The sequence below is a fragment of the Pyxicephalus adspersus genome, chromosome 5 (assembly GCF_032062135.1).
Source record: "Pyxicephalus adspersus chromosome 5, UCB_Pads_2.0, whole genome shotgun sequence".
NCBI classification, from domain to species: domain Eukaryota; kingdom Metazoa; phylum Chordata; class Amphibia; order Anura; family Pyxicephalidae; genus Pyxicephalus; species Pyxicephalus adspersus.
The window spans coordinates 22,480,020-22,499,286 of NC_092862.1; the positions used below are offsets into that span (position 1 = coordinate 22,480,020).

A 19,267-nucleotide genomic window follows, 5' to 3' on the forward strand; every position below is an offset into this window, starting at 1 on the left:
AATGTCTCCAGTAAATGGTACCGTTAGTGCTGCAGCATAAAAAGTTTTTTTTTGTTTCAATCAGTTTTATTAAGTTTTCAGAAAAAGAAAAAGTAACAAGTAGACATAACATAAAATAATCAAATATATAACACATACATCATAACAAACATAACATTGTAGGCTTCGAATTAACAGACATATAATAATACCAGGGAGCTGCGTAAGCCCAAAAAATTTGACAAAAAAAAACATAACAGGTCTAAAGAATTATATAACACATGTTAAACCTGTACAAGAACAACTACATATCTGCTAACGGAAGCATATAGCACTCTTATACTAGCATATATACTTTTAAACAACAAATAAAATAAAAACAAAGACAAACACATGACAAATCAGCCCAGGGGTGAAGGGGGGATGGGAGGGGGGGGGAATGTCAAGCGATACAAAAAAAAAGAGATATAAATTAACCCTCAATACCGGGGTTGTAATCCAGCCTGTAAGCCTGGACACTAAATAAAATATGTGCGGAATCGGGGAGATTCTTTAAACCAGTCCCAAATGGACCAGGTAATTCTAAATTGTTCCATTATGAAAAGGTTTTTTAAACTATTATGCGCTCCACTTATTTGGCAAAGTTTTGAGGAAAGTCCTTTTTCTGTTCCAACATGTCTGTGCCCCGCTGCATAAAGACATGGTTTGGTTGGGTGTGGATAAATATGATTTGCCTGAGCCATAACCTCAACCTTACTGAATATACTTTGGATGATTTGGAATGCCTATTGCGAGCCAGGTCTTCCCGTCCAACATTAGTACCTAACACAAATGCTTTTTGGCTGAATGGGTAAACACTTCTACAGACACACTTCAACATCTTGTGGTAAACCTTTCCAATGTAGCAGTGTGCTAACTCTATATTAATGTCCATAACTTTGGAATGGGATGTCCAACAAGCTCATGTCCATGCTGACAGCAGAACCCATCTGGACTCTTGACTGAGTCAGAAAATGTCATGAAGACATTTAGTTGGTTGCTTTGGGCAACACATACTTTTCTCTGGTTTTGATCAATCTGTTTTTAAGTAAGAACACATAGCTATACTGGTCACCAAATGCCTAAATAATCATTTAGTACATCTGTTTTTAATTTCAAGAGGGCTGTGACCACAGTTCTAACTTACTAAAAATATTTTTTTATGTAGTGTTTTGGTTTGTCCTCATTTATATTAAGCTGTTTTCTTGCTTTTTGTGTACCGTTGAAGCAATAATGACATCTACAGGCAATCAAAATATACTAAAACATCCTAGCTTAAAGTATAACTAAAGTGTAACCCTAATTTTAGATTTGGAGTGGTGAAAGTTTAGAACTATTGTCCTTATGGATACTTGTTAGGGAGATTCATTATTTTTAACTGTCCTGATCACCAGTGAATTAAATGCTTCATAAAGCGTAATTAAATATAAAATTGAAGTGTATTTGGCTTCAGATTGTTGGGGTTATTTTTATGTCAAAGATTGCATTATGAGAATTTGGAAGCAATTTCCTGAATATAGATAAAAAGCACATAAAGGGATTTTTTTTATAAATGATGGTGGAATTTTGAATACGTTCTATTTCATTATCTTACGAAATGAGCAACTGAAACTTTAAAGATCAATAACCACCCAATAGACAAAGGAAAGACACCAGGTCTGATGTCTTGGACCCCTGATGAACTGTGTCTGGTGCTCCATTGGTGGGGAAAGAACTTTTTGTTTCTGTATATCTGGATAGATTCAACTGGATAGATTCCACATCTAGAATCTACAATGCTGCTATTGCAACAAATGGTGACATTACATGCTACGATATTGACTCCATTCTACTTCTGTGCACTATTTCCTGCAATCTGCTGGAGGTATAATGACAGATGAGCTACCCAGCTCTGCTTTGTTTATAAACAAACCAATGAAATTGGCTGTTCCCCCTGAACCGTGCAGAATATTTCCTGAAAAATGTCTCGGATAGACCTGATCTAAATATATGATCACTTAGGTTTTAATGATTGTCTATAGGCTAATATTTTTTTACATAACATTATTGTATGCTTATGCTGTTGGTATTGTGTTTTGTATGTGATCTTATTTTTATATAAATTTTAGGTATATATACATATGTACAGAATGTTTGTGAATATGTGAATTATAAGTAGTACAGAATGTTTGTGAATATGTTTTTATTATAGGTAGTAAAGGTACAGTTGTCCTTAAAGGGGATAGTAAAACCAAAAGTGACAGTTTAGTAGAGAACTAGCCCCTGACTTAATACATATTGTGAATACTCCAACAGCAAGATCTTCCAATGAGCAAAATGTTTACCAACTGTTCCGGTTGTTCCTATTGTTCCCTCATACAATGCAACAGAGCGAGAATGACCACAAATGGTGCACAAATATTTCCAAAAAAGAGAATAAAATATCTCCATAGGAAATGCTTCAAAGATAAACTAAACCCCGCGTTACTCACCTGTTTCATTCCCTCTCAGGGTGTCCCATCTTCTTCTTTTATTGTTTCTTTTTGATCGTGATCTTGGGCCATCTTGATTATTGCAAAATGGACATTGCCTATCTCTTTTTGCAATAATGACCTGCTTGATAATTTTATTAATATTATTATAATTTAAGTGAAACTTTAGTCCCGCTTTAAGGGCTCATCCCACATGCGATGGGACATGTGTTTGTTCCTTTGCAATTTGACAGAAAGCATATAATATTTGATACACAGGGATATTAAATACAGAACAAAGAGAAATGTCCGGGGTTGCTTATAATGTGTTTCTTCCAATGGCTTTGTATACCACATTTCTGCACATATTTCTGTTCACTATCTCATTCAATATAAGGAGTAAGGTCAGTGTAACATTGGCAGTTGTGGTATAACATTTGACAACCACATGTGTTATAGTGTTGTCCTAAATCTCCACCAAAATACAATACAGGCATCAAATCTGTAACTGAAGCCTAAAAATAAAAATGTTGAATTCTGGGATCAATAAAATGTCATGTTATTTCCCTGTATTGTGATCTGATGTATATACATTTTATGGACTGGAAATCATACAATAATAAAGCACAGTGTAACATAAATACAACAGTAGCTAGCAGTCTGCACCTGTATTTCTGCTGATCAGCTTGCAGGGTTCCCACACTGATACAGATTCATCCAGCCATCCCTGAGAAAGATTCAGATGGCATACACATGTACAGAAGAATGTCAGCCCCCACTTTTTGCCTTATTTTCCATGTCTTGCTCCAGAAATGACTTCGCATTTACTTGGAAAAGATTGCATTTTTTTCTCTTTTCGAAGCTAAATTCAATAAAAGGAACAAGAATTTGCTATATACATGTCTGTATATTCCAGTATTCTCTCCTTACTGCTTACCTTAGTTATTAATATCTATATTTAAAATATGATTCTCTATACGAGAAGAACCATAGGATAAGATCTGGATAATGTTACCGATAGTTGCTAATTACTGGGATTGTTCTTGATTGTTAAAGCTACCTCCAGGCACATACTTTACACAACTGCAGAATGAACATTGAATGGAGACGTACATGGCTGAAGGAACATGATGGGTCTGATTTAATAAAACTCTCCAAGACTGGAGAAGATAGACTATCCTGGGAGAACCTGAGTAATCCAGCAAACCTGGAACCTTTTAAAAGTGGCCATAAGCAGTCATAGCAGCTGTTTACCACCACTTAGCAGCGGGTGGTGATAAACTTTAAAAATGGTATACAGCAGCGGTCGCCAACCAGTGGTCTGCAAGAAAATTTTAGTGATCTTCTGATCTGGCCAGTGCGCCCCAGCCAGAGCTCGGGACCATGTCCCCTGTATGGATCGCAGGCTCAGGAAAGTGGGCGGGTTGTGTCTGTGGACAGGCTCAGACCTCCGATGGGAGAGTGGGTGGGTTCTGGCATTATTATTAATAAACAGGATTTATATAGCGCCAACATATTACGCAGTGCTGTACATTAAATAGGGATTGCAAATGACAGACTAATACAGACAGTGATACAGGAGGAGAGGACTGGCATCATGACATCCCTATGGGGGAAGTTTCTTCCCCTTTGTGTGATACTCAGCTACCCGCACATGCGCAGTCCGGAGCTGGTAAACTTAGTGGTCCGTGGATCCGAAAAGGTTGGCGACCACTGGTGTACAGGGTGTCGGGCACAAACACCTCCAAACTTCATTGATAGGTCTATTGTTTTTGCGATCAAAGTAGTGATCAGGCTTGGTAAAGGTGTTGATTATTTTTTTTTTTTTTTTAATTATCATTATTATCGTTCAGTACTGAAAGTGGAGATCCTTTAAAAGTGGGTATTTTTTAGTTGATGTCCACTTTAATAAATGGGGCAAATAAACAGAAATAACGCCAACTGGCTGTTCACTAGTTAATAAATGTGGTCATGAGAATTATAGATAAGTAAACATAAAATAATTGCTAGATTTGTCCTGGGCATCTATACTTCAGTGACTTCAGGACATGAAGGGGTAAACATTGAAGCTAGTGTCCGCGATGTTGCTCACTGTTAAATCTGTTAGGTGGGGGGGCCTCCATTATGTTACAATTCAGAGAAGACAGATACAGGGGGTAAAAGTGAAATAACTTTTTTGAATACAATCTCACTTCTATAAGCTGTGTTTTATGAAAGAAACAGATTGATAAAACACATGCACCTTTTAGCAATAAATATTTTTCTAACCTAATGTTCTATAACATTCTTGCCATCATTAAAATCTGGCCTGCTGTGAGGAGATCAGTATTACCCCTCCTGGCCACCCTTCCTACCAGACATGTGAAACGCATTCACATCATTTGGGCGGAACAGCCTACTTGGTGCCCCACTGTTGGCATTAGCTGCTCCTCGCCTGTTCTCGTTTATTCGGTCGGTCCAGGCCAGTGACTTTGGAAGGCTGGCTGAAACACTCTTATCAGACAGATACTGTCATATATGGAAGTCATTATTTCATGTTGAAAGAACTTTGTCAGTTTGTATAATTGTGTTTTCTCCTCTGGGAAGGGTGTAAGCCCAGAGAACTTGCATTCCAGATGTATCATCTCATAAATATTTGTTTGGCTACATGTGAGTGAGTATATCATTCGGCATTGAAAAGCATAGACATGCATTGTGGGCTCGTATAGTGTAACTGGTGCTGTAATTGCCTTAAAATAAATGTTTCACTTATTTATGACGTGTGATCAATTAATGTACCGCCTTGCCGTTCGCTAGGGGTCTACTAATTCTTACTGGTCGCATGATTATTATTACTTTGTAAACACATGACAACGCAATTCTTCTGCTTGGTAGTAAAAATGATTATTGAGGGAACTTCAAGGAAAACACCCACAAACCTTTGTACATATGTGTTTGTGTTGTATGTGTGTGTATATTCGTGTATATATAATCGGACAAGTTTGTATTGACAATGCATGTATGAGAAGTGGTTTAGGCTTTGATATTGTGCATGGTACGTATTGTCATGTACCCCTATCAGCCAGGACAGCCAGGTCCTAAACACATCTTTACCAACAGCAAAGCCTAGTAAACCCCACAATACGGGGTTTGAAGAAGAGAAGCATCTGACAGCTATTTACGTTGACTCTTTCCTTGTTAGCATGCTCCCTGTTTAATGCACATGCTTAGTGCATGATTGGCTCCTATTGAGGCCCCTACTGTGTGAGTTTGCATGCTTATTTCACATTTTAACATATCCGTCCAGAGCACCTGCAACCATTGATCCGCAGTTCTTGTCTCCTGAAAATACCTATTCAGTGCAATGTGATTACTGTACCCTCACGCCAATGAACTGCTGCATCCAGGAGGATGCTTAAGTAAGCAAAAATTATTAAACGTTAGATTGATCAGTAAATACAAACCGTGTATAGAAGCAAAGTGGTGGCCGAATACCTGCTTCATGCGCCAAATGTGTTTGCATACTGCATTACAGTTCTGCATTCCTCTCATCTGTGAATGAAGCCGATGGGAGGGTCAGTCATGTGTGAGTATAAGACACCCAAACTAGAAAGAATAGATGCCAGACTACATGGTTACAGGTTGTAAGCAATTATTATCACAAGCCATCTGTTAACTGGTAACATCATTGTGTAATTGTAGCACAGCACTGAAAAAAATCATAAAACACAAGTAAAAGTGTAATATATATATATATATATATATATATATATATATATATATATATATATATATATATATTCCACAGAGATTTTTATGTATAATGCTGCAGGCTGATATTGCTGTGCCCTGATGTAGGGGTGAACAGCAAAAGCCAGATGCAGTTGTCACCTTTTATCCATTTTTAATACCATTTTTCCTTTCTTTGACAGGTGGGACCTTAGCAGTTGCAGGTACATATCTGCTGGTGACATTTTCGCCAAATGTATCTCAGGATGTAACTGCACTGAAAGTAGAGCGATATGTTATAAGCTGGCAGTTCTTGGTTTATTTGGTAAGTTTATTTTTTTTTTTTTTTTTTGCTTGTAATGAATGATTTCAAGCATGATATATTTATTCCAGACCAGTGTTTCTCAACTAGGGAACCTCGAGGGATTGCTGGGGGTTCGTTAAGCCATGAACAATTTGTTCTTCCCAGGTCAGTTTAAGTGACCAATGATCTTTCTGTAAGGATGACAGTCTTCCCAATGGTCAGCAATGTAAGAGACATTCTTCTTATTGACCACCACACTATGTACTGTGAGCTGTGGATATAGTAATTATATAAGGGGTCCCCTGAGGATCCGAAAGTTATCCCCTTTAAAAAGGTCAGGAAAGGTTGCCCTAAATATTTTTTTTTTTTTTTTGCACAGGCCAGAGCTGATATTTACAGTGAACATGTTCCTTACTAAAGCATTCTCCAAACTCCAGAATAATTTTTGTATTATTATTTATTAAAATATTCTCCAAGAGAGGAGATGACCCAAATTTGTATAAGAGGGCTTGCATTCAGAGCAGCAGCATTTTCTAGCTGTGTATTTAGCATGCCAATATAAGTTCAAATTCTCTACTGGTTCCTCAAAACTATTTAGCTTTTCTTTTACTTTTATAGGAATCTATAGTCTTTTGGAGTTTAATCTAAAATAATATTCGATAAAAAACCTTCAATAGAAACCTATTCACTTGCACATTTTTACCAGAAAGATTTGTGCTATTTTTTACTTTTTAAAATTCAGTGTTGATAACTAGGGAAAGTTACCACCCCTCAAAGGGAATACAGATCGCAATATAAAAACCTGAAGAGATTTTAATATTTCCCCCTTCTGTCTAGAACTAAAAAAATGATGGATACACTAAACTGCACTATAATGAACATGTGTAAAGAATATGTATGCCATAAAAGCGGTTTACTTTCCTTTTATCCTCATCCATTAAAAAATGGAGATGGTGGTTTTGTGTGATCTGACACTTTAGAACCCCTGAGCTGAAAACATATAAAACAGATTGATTTTTCGTCTACATTTCACCTTTTCCATCCCTAATAAACATGATCTTAATGTACCTGAACTGCTTCCCAGAGATCAGTATTGCCACCAGTAAACTTATTTTGCTGCTTTCCTAAATTCATCCTTGGAGACATTTGAGTAACCGGTTATTTTCCAGAAATAGATAATTTTATCATTCCAGAAATATAACTCTGCATTTTGGATCCCTAAGCATGTTTCATTAGCATTCCGCACACTCACAGCTGAGTGACATCAATTAGTGCACAGTTTGGCTCATTGTCATTGCATTGGTAATCTGTGCTGTCCTCTTTGTGACTTTAGTCCTATTGATTTATCCTAACATAGACACAGCAACCGCTGAATTATCCCATCTAACCCATTCAAATGTCATTGCATAAACAGATTTACGGAAGGTAAAACACCTCCAATGTATGGAGAAGCAGTGAATGTCAGAGCGTTCCAATTACCAGTGTAGATGGCGGGATCTTGAGAATTGCTGAGCCCTGCACATCTTTTGAATTTAAATTTACTGTCACAATTAATGTCATTCTTAATTTAATGTCATGTATTCCATAAGCCTTTGCTCTGTTTGTTTATCTACCAGTAAAAAATAGAAGGGGAAAGGAAAAATGAATTTGCCCGGGTGTAAACAATTATCATCGATTGATTAACAAAGCTGTAAGCAAAAACATTTTGTGTTCTCTGCCAGCATTCTGCAGTATAATATGCTACTTCTTTATTCTGGAGCTCTACCTGCGGCTGGTATTAGGCGGAAATAAATACTTTATGGCTTATAAGGAGGATATTTTATAACCCCCAATGTAATAGAGGTCATGATATAATTGAGCAAATTTGACATGCATCGATATCTCCTTGGCATGAATGTTACAATATGCATTTGATGCATTTTTTTTGTAAAACTATGAAGTAAATCTGAAGGTGTAAATATAGCCTAAATGTCCCACAAAAATAGCAGGAAAATTGTTGCACTAATTTTGTAAATCTTTCTGACCTCACTTTTGCATTGTGTATGTCTGACGGAAACTTGCAATAGCTTCCATTTTTTGGAAACTAGTCCTTTTGATTCTTTGTTCTCTGTTAGTTTTCCTCTTTGTGCTCTGATGTATATATCGTGAACTGGTGTCTGATCTCCACCTAGGTTTGTTATTTTTGACTTTGTTGACTTTTGACTAATGTGATTGGGTGACTTTAAATCACTATAAAATGACTGAATATCCACTTCCAAATTTGCAATCAGGTGGTTGTTTATTGCCGAACAGGAAGAACAGTAGATGACCCTCCCGCAATCAGTATTCTTATTGGCCTATTGCCACCCAACTGCCAAATTCCTTTGAGCTGCACATGCGCGGCTCAGCATTGGTTGCCAAGATACCCGACACAGCCTGGCTTCTAGTAGGTGGTGGGAAGCAAACTCCTGCAATGTTGTGTGGGAGTTGGTCATCCCAGCCCAGCCAATTAGGATAGCCAAAAAATCAGAATGTGGAGGAGAAAAAGGAAGAAGATGGCACCCCCCTAATGGAACAGGGACGGGAGTATAAATAGAATATAGTTCTGTGTTACCTGCTTGTTCGCAGTCTTTTTTTGAATGTACACTAAGCTGCGCTTACAAAGCTCTGTGTATGATCCCAACATACCTGGATGGCAGGAATGAATTAAGTTATTTCAGCCTGGCCTAAAGATAAAGATCCTGAACCCAAAAAAATGATCAGGTTAAGGTGTTGGTGTTGGTGATGGAACGAAGAGTTTAGTTCCACTTTATTTCATCCCAGTACCAAGGCACTCTGAGATTTGTACACTGAGCTGTGCCTGCCAACTGTTTCATTTTAAAAGCTATAGTTCCACTTTAACCACTGCTCTAGAACCAAAACTTTTTGTAAGCCATTTTCAGAACCCTGCCTTTGATCATCAGTGCAAACATGTGTTTGGTATTCATTTCCTACTCTAAAATGAGAATGCCATGTAAAATTGTGTTTTGGATAGCACCCCACCATTAGAGATTCATTAGATTAGAGATCTGAAGTCTGAATGTTCTGGCCTTTGCATGGAAATTTCGTGGAATGGATGATTACCATTCTGTTACATGCCTGGCAGGCTGAGAAATTGGTTAATGTAGGGCTGAGTATATTAAAATGTTGAACAAAGTGATAAACTTGAGGAATTTTTCTGGTAATTTTGTGCTTACGTGGATGTTCCTAATACGAGCTGTAAATCTGTTTGTGATTTTGCGTGCAAGATTTTAAATTCTGTGAAAAGTGTGTTGGAACACGAAGAAGTACCCTCTCTCACAGATAGAATAAATATTATTTTTACAATACTGTAGGACAATAAACTAAAACTTGTTTAATATGGATGACTATGATCTCAGATCACTGTGCCTATCATCACTAAAGAAAAGCTATCTGAAAGCTGCTCAACAAACTGGTACATTGTTCTACAACACCCAACAAATCAGAATATCGGTAATCACCTTTGCTCTACCCCATCCCTACTCGTACATACCACCAGGCCCCATTTTACTCTTTTTAAAACTGTCACTAAAACTCTCAGTCCTTTTGAAAATATCTTAACCCAACATTTATCAACTTTTTACCCACTTTTGTACACATTTTTCACATTGGATTCTATCACAAAATGTATGAATCCTGACTAAAACTTTATTCTGGCATCCAATCCAAAAATACTATATGTGTATGTTTTAGTAAAAGGTGAGAGAATCCTGGGTGAAAAGATTAGTAACGAGAATCCTATATTCATATAGTAATGTCTATCTCTTGATAAATTTTGCTGCACAGTTTGAAAATCCACCACATACTGCATACCACTGAAGCAGTGTTTTGGCATTTCCAGTTTAAGGCATAAAGCAGGACTACACCCACAATACTCACCGTTCCCCATTCCCTCAAAAGGCGCTGCCATCTTCTTTTTTCTTTTCTTCCTGTAGATGATCTTCAGCCATCTTGATTGGCACAAGCAGGGGAATCTGGGATTGCTGGGAATCTTGCAACCAAAGCTAAAGATGCGCATGCACGGCTCATCTTTTTGCTAGAAACCCTAAGTGATAAGGCAGGTAGGAGAGATTGTTGCAGAAGGGATATTGCCTGCCCTTTTTTGCTATAATGACCTTCCTGATCCTGGATTCTTGAAAGTGAAACTTTAATTCTGCTTTAAGCAGTGAATGTATCATCCAAGGTCGCGTGCACTGCCATCCTCAGACTACATATCATTTCATGCCTTATACTAGTGTTCTGCACTGCACATGTGTTAATCACTTTTATTAACTATGCTGGTACATCATGTGACTGCAATGGAGGGCCAGTAACGAATAGCTCTGCTCTGTACTGAAGCCTCGGTCAGTCAGTTTGTCTACAGGTGTAGTCTCATGGGCATGGCTGACAAAGAATCAACTTGCTGACATACATTTGGGAGGTTTTACATGCAGGCACTTGCTGCTTCATCATGTTTAAAATCAGTTTTTAAATCAGTTGAGAATGTGCAAATAAGGGTTGCTACACTGGCCTTACAGGAAGACCACATAGAGTAGTGTAGCACCCATATACAGAAAGTACAATTTTATGCATACCTTATTCTGCATTAAGTATAACATTTGCATGGCCAAAGTCAAACACCAAAATTAGACCTTAAAGGCAAATAAATACATTTTTGTTGATTTTTTTTTTAAACAAAAATTATAACAGCATAATTTATCAAAAAGGACACATTTTTATGTTGGTATATCACAAATGCTGATCACTTATTAGTTAAAATATTATATTCTTCAAACAAAGTAATATATCATGAAATGACAAGAGTCCCAATTTAGAGGATTTTTGAGATCTATTTCAATATACTAAGACAATCATAAAGGTAAAGAACTCATTCTTGCAGAGTTTTTTGTTTCTTCAGAGGACATAATAAACAGGCTTGAGTTAAGAAGAATAAAATATTGTTGTGATCCCATTATCACAATACTATATAGGTGAATGTTAACCTTATATATTATGGGGGTAAACATTTTCCTTTCGACAGTCCGTGACTATCATGCTCGTGAGGGTCAGAACAAAATCTTTCTAACTCTTAAAATATGTAGAACCAGCCATCTCATGGCATATTACCATGCTTGAGGAATTAGGTATTTTAACCATTAAGAGATCACCATCTGTGAGTCCCTGATATGGTGTAACATTTCTGATATTATATGCTGTTTTTCGTTATAATTAAGAGCAATTACATTATTTATTTTTAATTTATTTTTTTAAAGTCCCTTTTTTGGTATTTGACCTTGGTTATTTAGATTTTTTACAGTATCTATTTAGTAATATGACAAACAACAACAAAAAAATCAGTCTACAGACCAAAGCATTTAAATTTTATTTTGCATAAAGGATAACTCTTGGGGAAACTCACATCTGTGGTTAGGAGAGGATAGAGCAGATTATATTGATTTTCCTAATTAAGGTTTAGTTCTGCTTTAACTCTTACTTAATGCTCAGGGGTAAATAATTTTCTCTGCAAAGTTACCAAGAAAGATGGGAAAATTATATTCACCCCCCAAACCCCCCCACCCCACCTACACACATCAAATCATGTGTACAACGGTCCCCCAATGTTGTTCATCTATCTGTCCTGGTGGATCAATGAATGACTGATTGGGAACAACTCATTAGATTGTGAGCCCCTTTGAGGAACAGCTAGTGACATGACTATGGACTTTGTACAGCGCTGCATAATATGATGGCACTATATAAATGCTGTGTAATAATAATGATAATAACTCTGTTCACTCCTATAGAGGAGGATATAGCAGGGTGCCACTCTCCCCTCTTCGTAGAACAGTGCCGGGAATTGGGGTTTTTGTCAATTTTCCTCTTACCCTTCAAGTTAACCTAACTGATGATAATTCCACACCCTAAAGATTCTGCACAGTCATTTTTATAGGCCTCATATTGACCCCCATTTAGTGTATAGCGCTGCCTAATATGTTGGCGCTATATAAATACTGTTTTTTTATTATTATTATTTTTATAAATATAATAGTCATATGTTATATTGACCCTCTGGTGCTGTGATCTGTAGGTGTACAGGTGAAGCTTCCAATTTACGTTTTCCAAACATGGTCCTTATCACTTGGTGGCCTCATCTCTCCTTCACATGAACAACAGATTGAAGCCCATTTATATATTCTTATAACCTGTTATTCTTGTACCTAATTTGCATGTTACTAAACCCCCTAGATTATGAAAGAAATGGTAATGGTTAAAAGTCATTTAAACTCTGAGTCATGATAATTTGTAGAAAAGTTTTATCTTGGATCACAGTTGTTCTTTACCCATAACACCAGAATGTTGAGAATGTATTTCCAAATACCATAGCATGAGATTTTTTTTGGCCATTTCTGAGATCTATGAAATTAATAAAGTGCACAACTTTGGGATAAACTGGGGTTGGTGGAATAGGTGAACAGCAAAGCCTTTGGTCTGCAAATGACCTAGTAAATATCAGGGGAGTTCATTAGCCAAGTGTCAGATCTTTAACAAAGTTCAGAAATGGTGTGAAGAAATGTAATGTACACTGAAAAACAACATGACACTTTCTGTGGGACATGGAAACCAAAAGTCTGAATTCTGTTTTGTGTTCATGATGACAAATGAACTGTATTGTATCCCGTATCTAAAGGAGAAATATTGTGTCTGCGTTTTCAAACTATGATTTATGTTGAGCCAGAGATCTCAAAACTGGTACAAATCATTGACCTTAACTATATAAATGACTAGAGGTGAAAACCAATGTGGATGTATTTGAGTTCATCATCTCCAGATATCAATGGAGTAATATACAGGTAGATTTGATTTTGTGTTAGTATTTATAGTGTGTGTGTGTGTGTGTGTGTGTGTATGGCTCTATATAATATATATGAGAGAGGGATAAATAGTGTTTTTTTTTGTCTACATTTTCTTAAAATCCCATTAACATTTCCAAACAGCTTGTAATGGTATCATGGAATCATGCACAAATGTTAACTTTTTTTTTTTGGATGACCCCTTATGTGGTGCAATCCAATAGCGATCCTGTTTTAAATGCAGGGGTTATTGAGATAACATCCCAGCCCATGATACCACTGATCGCCTAATAGATGAGTAGTATAGTTCCTTAGTTGATTCTTTCTTTTTAGAAGGCGCAGTTCTGCTATTTGGGGCAGTAGTGTGACACAAGCACAAGTGATGCCCCTTTGTAGTGAGAGGCTTTCTGATTGGGAAGGTCATGTCCTGCTATCATACCCAATTTTGCCCAAATTGATTGTCCTGTGAATATAATCCATAATAATCAAAAGAATATGTAAAGCATACCAGACCAATCTCCTTTTTTTTTTTTTTTTTTTGTAACCCCAAAAATGTTTGGAGATCATCTGACTTTTCCTATTCTTGTGTTGCTGCTGCAGTCATTGCTGGAGTCTTTGAGAGTATACAGAAAAGTCCCCTTTTGTATGCCAAGTTTTTTTTTTTTTTTTTTTAACCATTACCATTTATTTTAAAAATCATAGAATTCATTTATGTTCTTCATTTTGCAGATCCTGGAAGTGATTGTGTTTTGTGTCTTGCTCTATGTGTACAAGAGGAAAGGAGTGAATCACATTGTGGTTTTGCTTCTTCTGGTTGCTTTGTTGGGTAAGTACATGGTCTTCTGATGGTATCTGGGTCTGCATTTCTTTAAATCAAAATCTCACTGGAAGACATCTGCTGTTGTTTTTTGATTAATTTGAAACGGTTTGGAAGATATAAAGAGACATGTGTTTTTTGTTCCTGTGTGCTGTGGTTTTTGTCACTAATGCAAGATTGCCCAATACTGAAGATTATTCATATTGTTTGATTTTGGGCAATTGGCTAGAGATGGCCTGTGCAGTCTCTTTTGTTGCATTGTAGTGCATTTTGTTGATAAAGACAACTGTAGTTGGCCCAATACTTATATGTCAGTTTTTGGGAGCTGCTAAGAGGTCAAAACCCAATTTTGTCCATTTGTTCTTTTCTTTTTAATAGCTTTATACATCATTTTTTCCTTAGGGGGCACTTAAATGGGACCTTTTTTCTGAGGTATTATATAAGTTGTCATGTCTGAAGTGATTCTGTAAAATCCAGTTTGCCTGTATGGTGTTCTGATCCTTTGCCTTTAATACTTTCTGAATTACTGACCCAAGAGTATACAGCTCAGGTGTTCAGCTAATTGTTCAGTTATGTGCATGCTCTTTTTAGGCATGCAACAAAACCATCAAAATCAAAATATCAGTGTCACATCCAGGCAATCGCATTCTTTACAAGGAGGCCAGCAATGGCAGTTTGCATAATCTCTCAGTGGTTGGCCCACTTTAATGATTTAAGCACTGTCTTTGCAGCACTCTCCTAGAAGGTCAGAACACATTGATGACAATGTCCATCTGATCACAAGCATTGGGCTTGACATGCCCGTAGGATGAATAATGATTTGAAATATAGGGCCAAGGCAGTGGTCAAATTGGACACCTGAAAGGCCAATATTAGGATACTCATACACTGCAAAATCTGGGTGCTCAACCAGCCACAGGGAGAATATTGGATAATCAAACATGGATAGTATCAACATAACCAGTTATAGATGTAAATGTGCCTATCTTAAGGCTCACCCAAAACATTAAATCTACCTGCCTAATGTTGTGTAGATTCCCCTACAATCAGTTTGACCCATTGACGTATAAACTCCACAAAACCTCTGAAGGAGCACTGTGGTACTTGGCACCAAGATTTGCAACAGATTCTTTAAATCAGACAGTCCCTGGAGGCTATAATGTTTCCAGCTGCCAATATTTACCCAGCCATCCACAAGATCTAAAAGAAAGCATGATCTATCAGACCAGACCACCTTCTTCTTTTGCTCCATGGTCCAGTTCTAAAGCTTGTGCCCACTGCACCGCCAAAGTTCAGTGTGTGTTATGAGATCTTTCTCCCATGACACAAACTTACAAACTTTTTTTGCAATTTATGCCCATCCGTGGAATCGGAACAGATGGGCCAGCCACTGCTCCCACTACTCCAATGCTTATTATAAAAGCTTAGTCACCAATGACCTTGTTGCTGGTTCACTGGTTGTCCTTCTGTAGACCACTTGTACTAGGCACTATGCCACTACTGCATACCGGGAACAACCTACAAGCCATGCCTTTTAGGAGAAGCTCTGACCCAACTATGTTGTCTTTACAGGTTGTCCCTCTTCAAAGCGGCTTACATCTTTGGGTTTGCCCATTTATTTGCTGCCTAATATCTCAGCCCTTGACCGGTGCCATTAAATTGAGATAGTTGATGTTAATCACATGTCCTTAGTAGTTTACACTGCATATGCTAACTGGCTCTTGGAGTTTGCTAGTTTAATTCACATTTTCTCAAATATTTTTATGGATCTGACAGTTTCTCCTGAAGGTTGTTAAAAAAAGAAAACTTATACTGGACCCAGCCTTAATTTTGCTATAGACCAAAGAAAAGAAGTTAGACAATGAGGGTATACAAGCATGTGGATATGGAGTTCTATGTATGACCCATACATGATAATGTTGTTATATAAAAGTGAATACTTACATAGCTTTCTTTCTTCCTTTCTTTCAGCCTCGGTGGCAGTAATTTCAGTAAAAGCGGTTGCTGGCATGTTAGCGATGACCTTAAAGGGGAATATGCAGCTGACACACGCCATATTCTACGTCATGGCTGTTCTAATGGTTGCCTCTTGTGTCTTCCAGGTCAAGTAAGTCATGGCCTTTTAGCTGGTAACATGTTCTTATGCCTCATTTGTGTACAGGACCAGCCTTCAGTAGAATAATAATGGATATGCTGTTTTTTTTCCCACCACATAGTGAATTTTAAGTGATTCTGGCTTTGGTTTATCTGGAGATTGCATTCATAAAAATATTTAGGGAGTTCAGTGCTGCAACACCTTACTGTAATTAATTGTTGCTAATCATCAGTGGGGCTTCATCCTCCATCCCTAACATATATTTCATATTTCATGGAAACTTTTATGCATGTACAAAACTGTTCCTACTGAGTGCAGTATAATTACTGGAAATAAGTAACCATCTTAAAACCTGCATAGAAGCCGGTGTGTGCTGTTTCTAAGTAAAGTTTTGGATATGGTTGGTTTAAACCCTTTCATACATTTTTCACTGTGTGTTATGTTGGGAAGATTTTCTTTACATCCTGTCCTTAAAGCATAAAAGCTCCCCCAAGATTGAAGAAGATAGACTATCATGGAAAAACCTGGGTGATCAAGCAAACTCAGAATGTATTTCTTTATAATCACTTGATATTAGTTGCCAAATGTTTTCAATCCTGGACCAGATCTATTCCAGGTTTGCTGGATTAACCAGGTTCTCTCTTAATAAATCGGTCCTGGTTAACCTACCTAGCTTCAACACCATAGCCACACTTTAAAATCCTAAATCTACTGCTGGTATTTTTTACTAACAAAAGATAAGGGGAAAATATAGTGTTTTTGTTTAGAGTATAACAAAGACTAAAGAGTAGTGTTGGTTTGTTGGTTGAATTTTCTCTGTTCAGTTTGCACAGGTTGACCCCAATGTTCATGTTGATTCCATAGTTGAATATTAATTTCATTCAGTCAATGGGGTAAAATGTGGGGTATAGTGCATTCAGACAGATATACCTATGCTAATGACAGATACAGCGTGCCTAATTTATTAAATCAGTGGCCAGCCAGTTGGATTCAATAGGCCTGATTTATTAAAGCTCTCCAGAGCTGGAGAAGGTAAACTTTCTTCAGTGAAGCTGGGTGATCCATCAAACCTGGAATGGATCTGGTACAGGATTGAAAACATTTGCTAACAAATACCCTATCACTGAAATCAATTTCAGGTTTGCTGAATCACCCAGCTTTACTGATGAAAGTGTATCTTCTCCAGCCTTGGAGAGCTTTAATAAATTAGGCCCATTGAATCCAACTGGCTGGCCACTGATAGCCATTCCAGCTAGCATATGATGGCAGGCTGAGCCATACACAACGGCTGGTAATGATATATATAGCTGCAGCTCAGCTAATCCAGCAATTGAACGATTAGAGACATAATGTACGATGTACCAATCATTGCCCCATGTGCTGAACCTGATTGCAGAACGTCACCAATGTCTAGATTTAGACCAAATGAGCAATGTTTGGCTTAAATTGGACACCAACCCAAAGCGAAACGCCAAGCCAATTAAACCAAAAAAAAATAGCTGTTGCCTGTTTCCCATGTTTTCCAGTCTAATCTTAGAAGCCTAGTTTAAAAAAAATGTTTGTTTTTTTATGGAGCTCAGTAGCTGAAAGGGGACCTTTCTGAAGCCTTCCGCTCATTCATTTCAAACTGCTAGTTAATAGGATCAAAACAAAAATCACCACTATTCTGTAATAAAAATCTACATCTCTTTGCAAAGAAAAAAAAAAGAAATTAGTTAATAGTTGTGCTGTTTCCTCTTGTCACTGTCCAGTCATAGACTGGGGATCAGAACGAGATCTGCAAGTGTGCAGAGCTATTTAAATATCGGGACCAAACAGACATACAAAAGATATGGCAGGGTAAATAACTCCCTATTACAGTGTTTTCTAACCAGGGTTCCTCCATAGGTTGGGTTCTTTGAACAATGAGCAATTTGTGCCTCTCAGGTCAGTTTACATACCAATAATCTTTTTGGCTATCTGTAAGGGTGACATTCTTTCCAGTGGCCAACAGAGGTATTCTTCTTACTGACCACCACACTAATATATCGGTGTACATACAACCAACCAAGAGAGATCTGAATATTGAAAATGATGGTAGGGGTTCCCTTAGAGCTATTGCAGGGGGTTCCCCCATGTTAAAAAAGTTAAGAAACACTACCTTGATATGTAATTTATCTCCATACTTAGCAGTGTACTCAGAGTTCAGCTTTAGGTGCATTTTTAGTGAAATCTGTCCTAAAATTTGAAATATTAAATGTAAATTCCAATCTAGATTATAGAATGTGAAGATGTCATTTAAAACCCAGATTCTGTACCAGTAAATGAGGTTTCTGCATACTGATGGTCTTATACTCGTTTTCATAGTTTGTATTTCTAGCATAGATGAAGATTTTATTGCTCAACATAAAGCGGAAACATAAAATTTAATTGTTATCATTTTTCACAATCCTGCAAGCACATTTTACATGAATTAATTTTAAATTGCATCTACGTTTTCTTTTGGGTTTTTTTCATCTTGTGTTTGTTCTCATTTATTTAGACTTCCCGAGTACATTATTGAGCAAATCCAAATCCTGCAGAGCACTCTTCTCTATAAATATTTATGAAGCTGCTAAATCTTACAGCGTCTTTTACTAATAAACTGTCTGCAGCATTGTTTTCACTTGTTACTTTTGTCTCATTTATTTATTTATTTACCAGGTTCCTAAATCAAGCAATGCAGCTTTACAATGCAACTGAAGTGGTGCCAATTAACTATGTGTTCTTCACAACCAGCGCTATACTCGCAGGTATGGAACGACAAGCTCATTTTAAACACTAAAGGGTCTTTGTATAAAGCAGTGAATCTGGTGTTCACCAAACATTCTATACCCTGCTATTGAAAACACATGGCTGGGGAACTATCTCTACCAGAGAATGTTAACAGATTCACTCATTTACAAATAATGATTACTTTTCTTGCAGCCTAAACTTTATTACGAATTGGCCACAGGGTAGAAATATATTGCAAGTGGTATTGATTAG

General features: G+C 37.2%; 1 protein-coding gene across 1 annotated transcript in view; it reads left to right on the top strand.

Annotated features, from left to right (window-relative positions):
• NIPAL2 (NIPA like domain containing 2) overlaps positions 1–19,267 on the top strand; it is a 59,415-nt gene that overhangs the window by 24,558 nt on the left and 15,590 nt on the right. The window contains exons 5-8 of the mRNA XM_072410857.1: positions 6,380–6,501; positions 14,079–14,175; positions 16,138–16,273; positions 18,944–19,032. Coding sequence (XP_072266958.1) covers positions 6,380–6,501; positions 14,079–14,175; positions 16,138–16,273; positions 18,944–19,032 — 444 coding nt within the window. The remainder of the gene's footprint in view (positions 1–6,379; positions 6,502–14,078; positions 14,176–16,137; positions 16,274–18,943; positions 19,033–19,267) is intronic.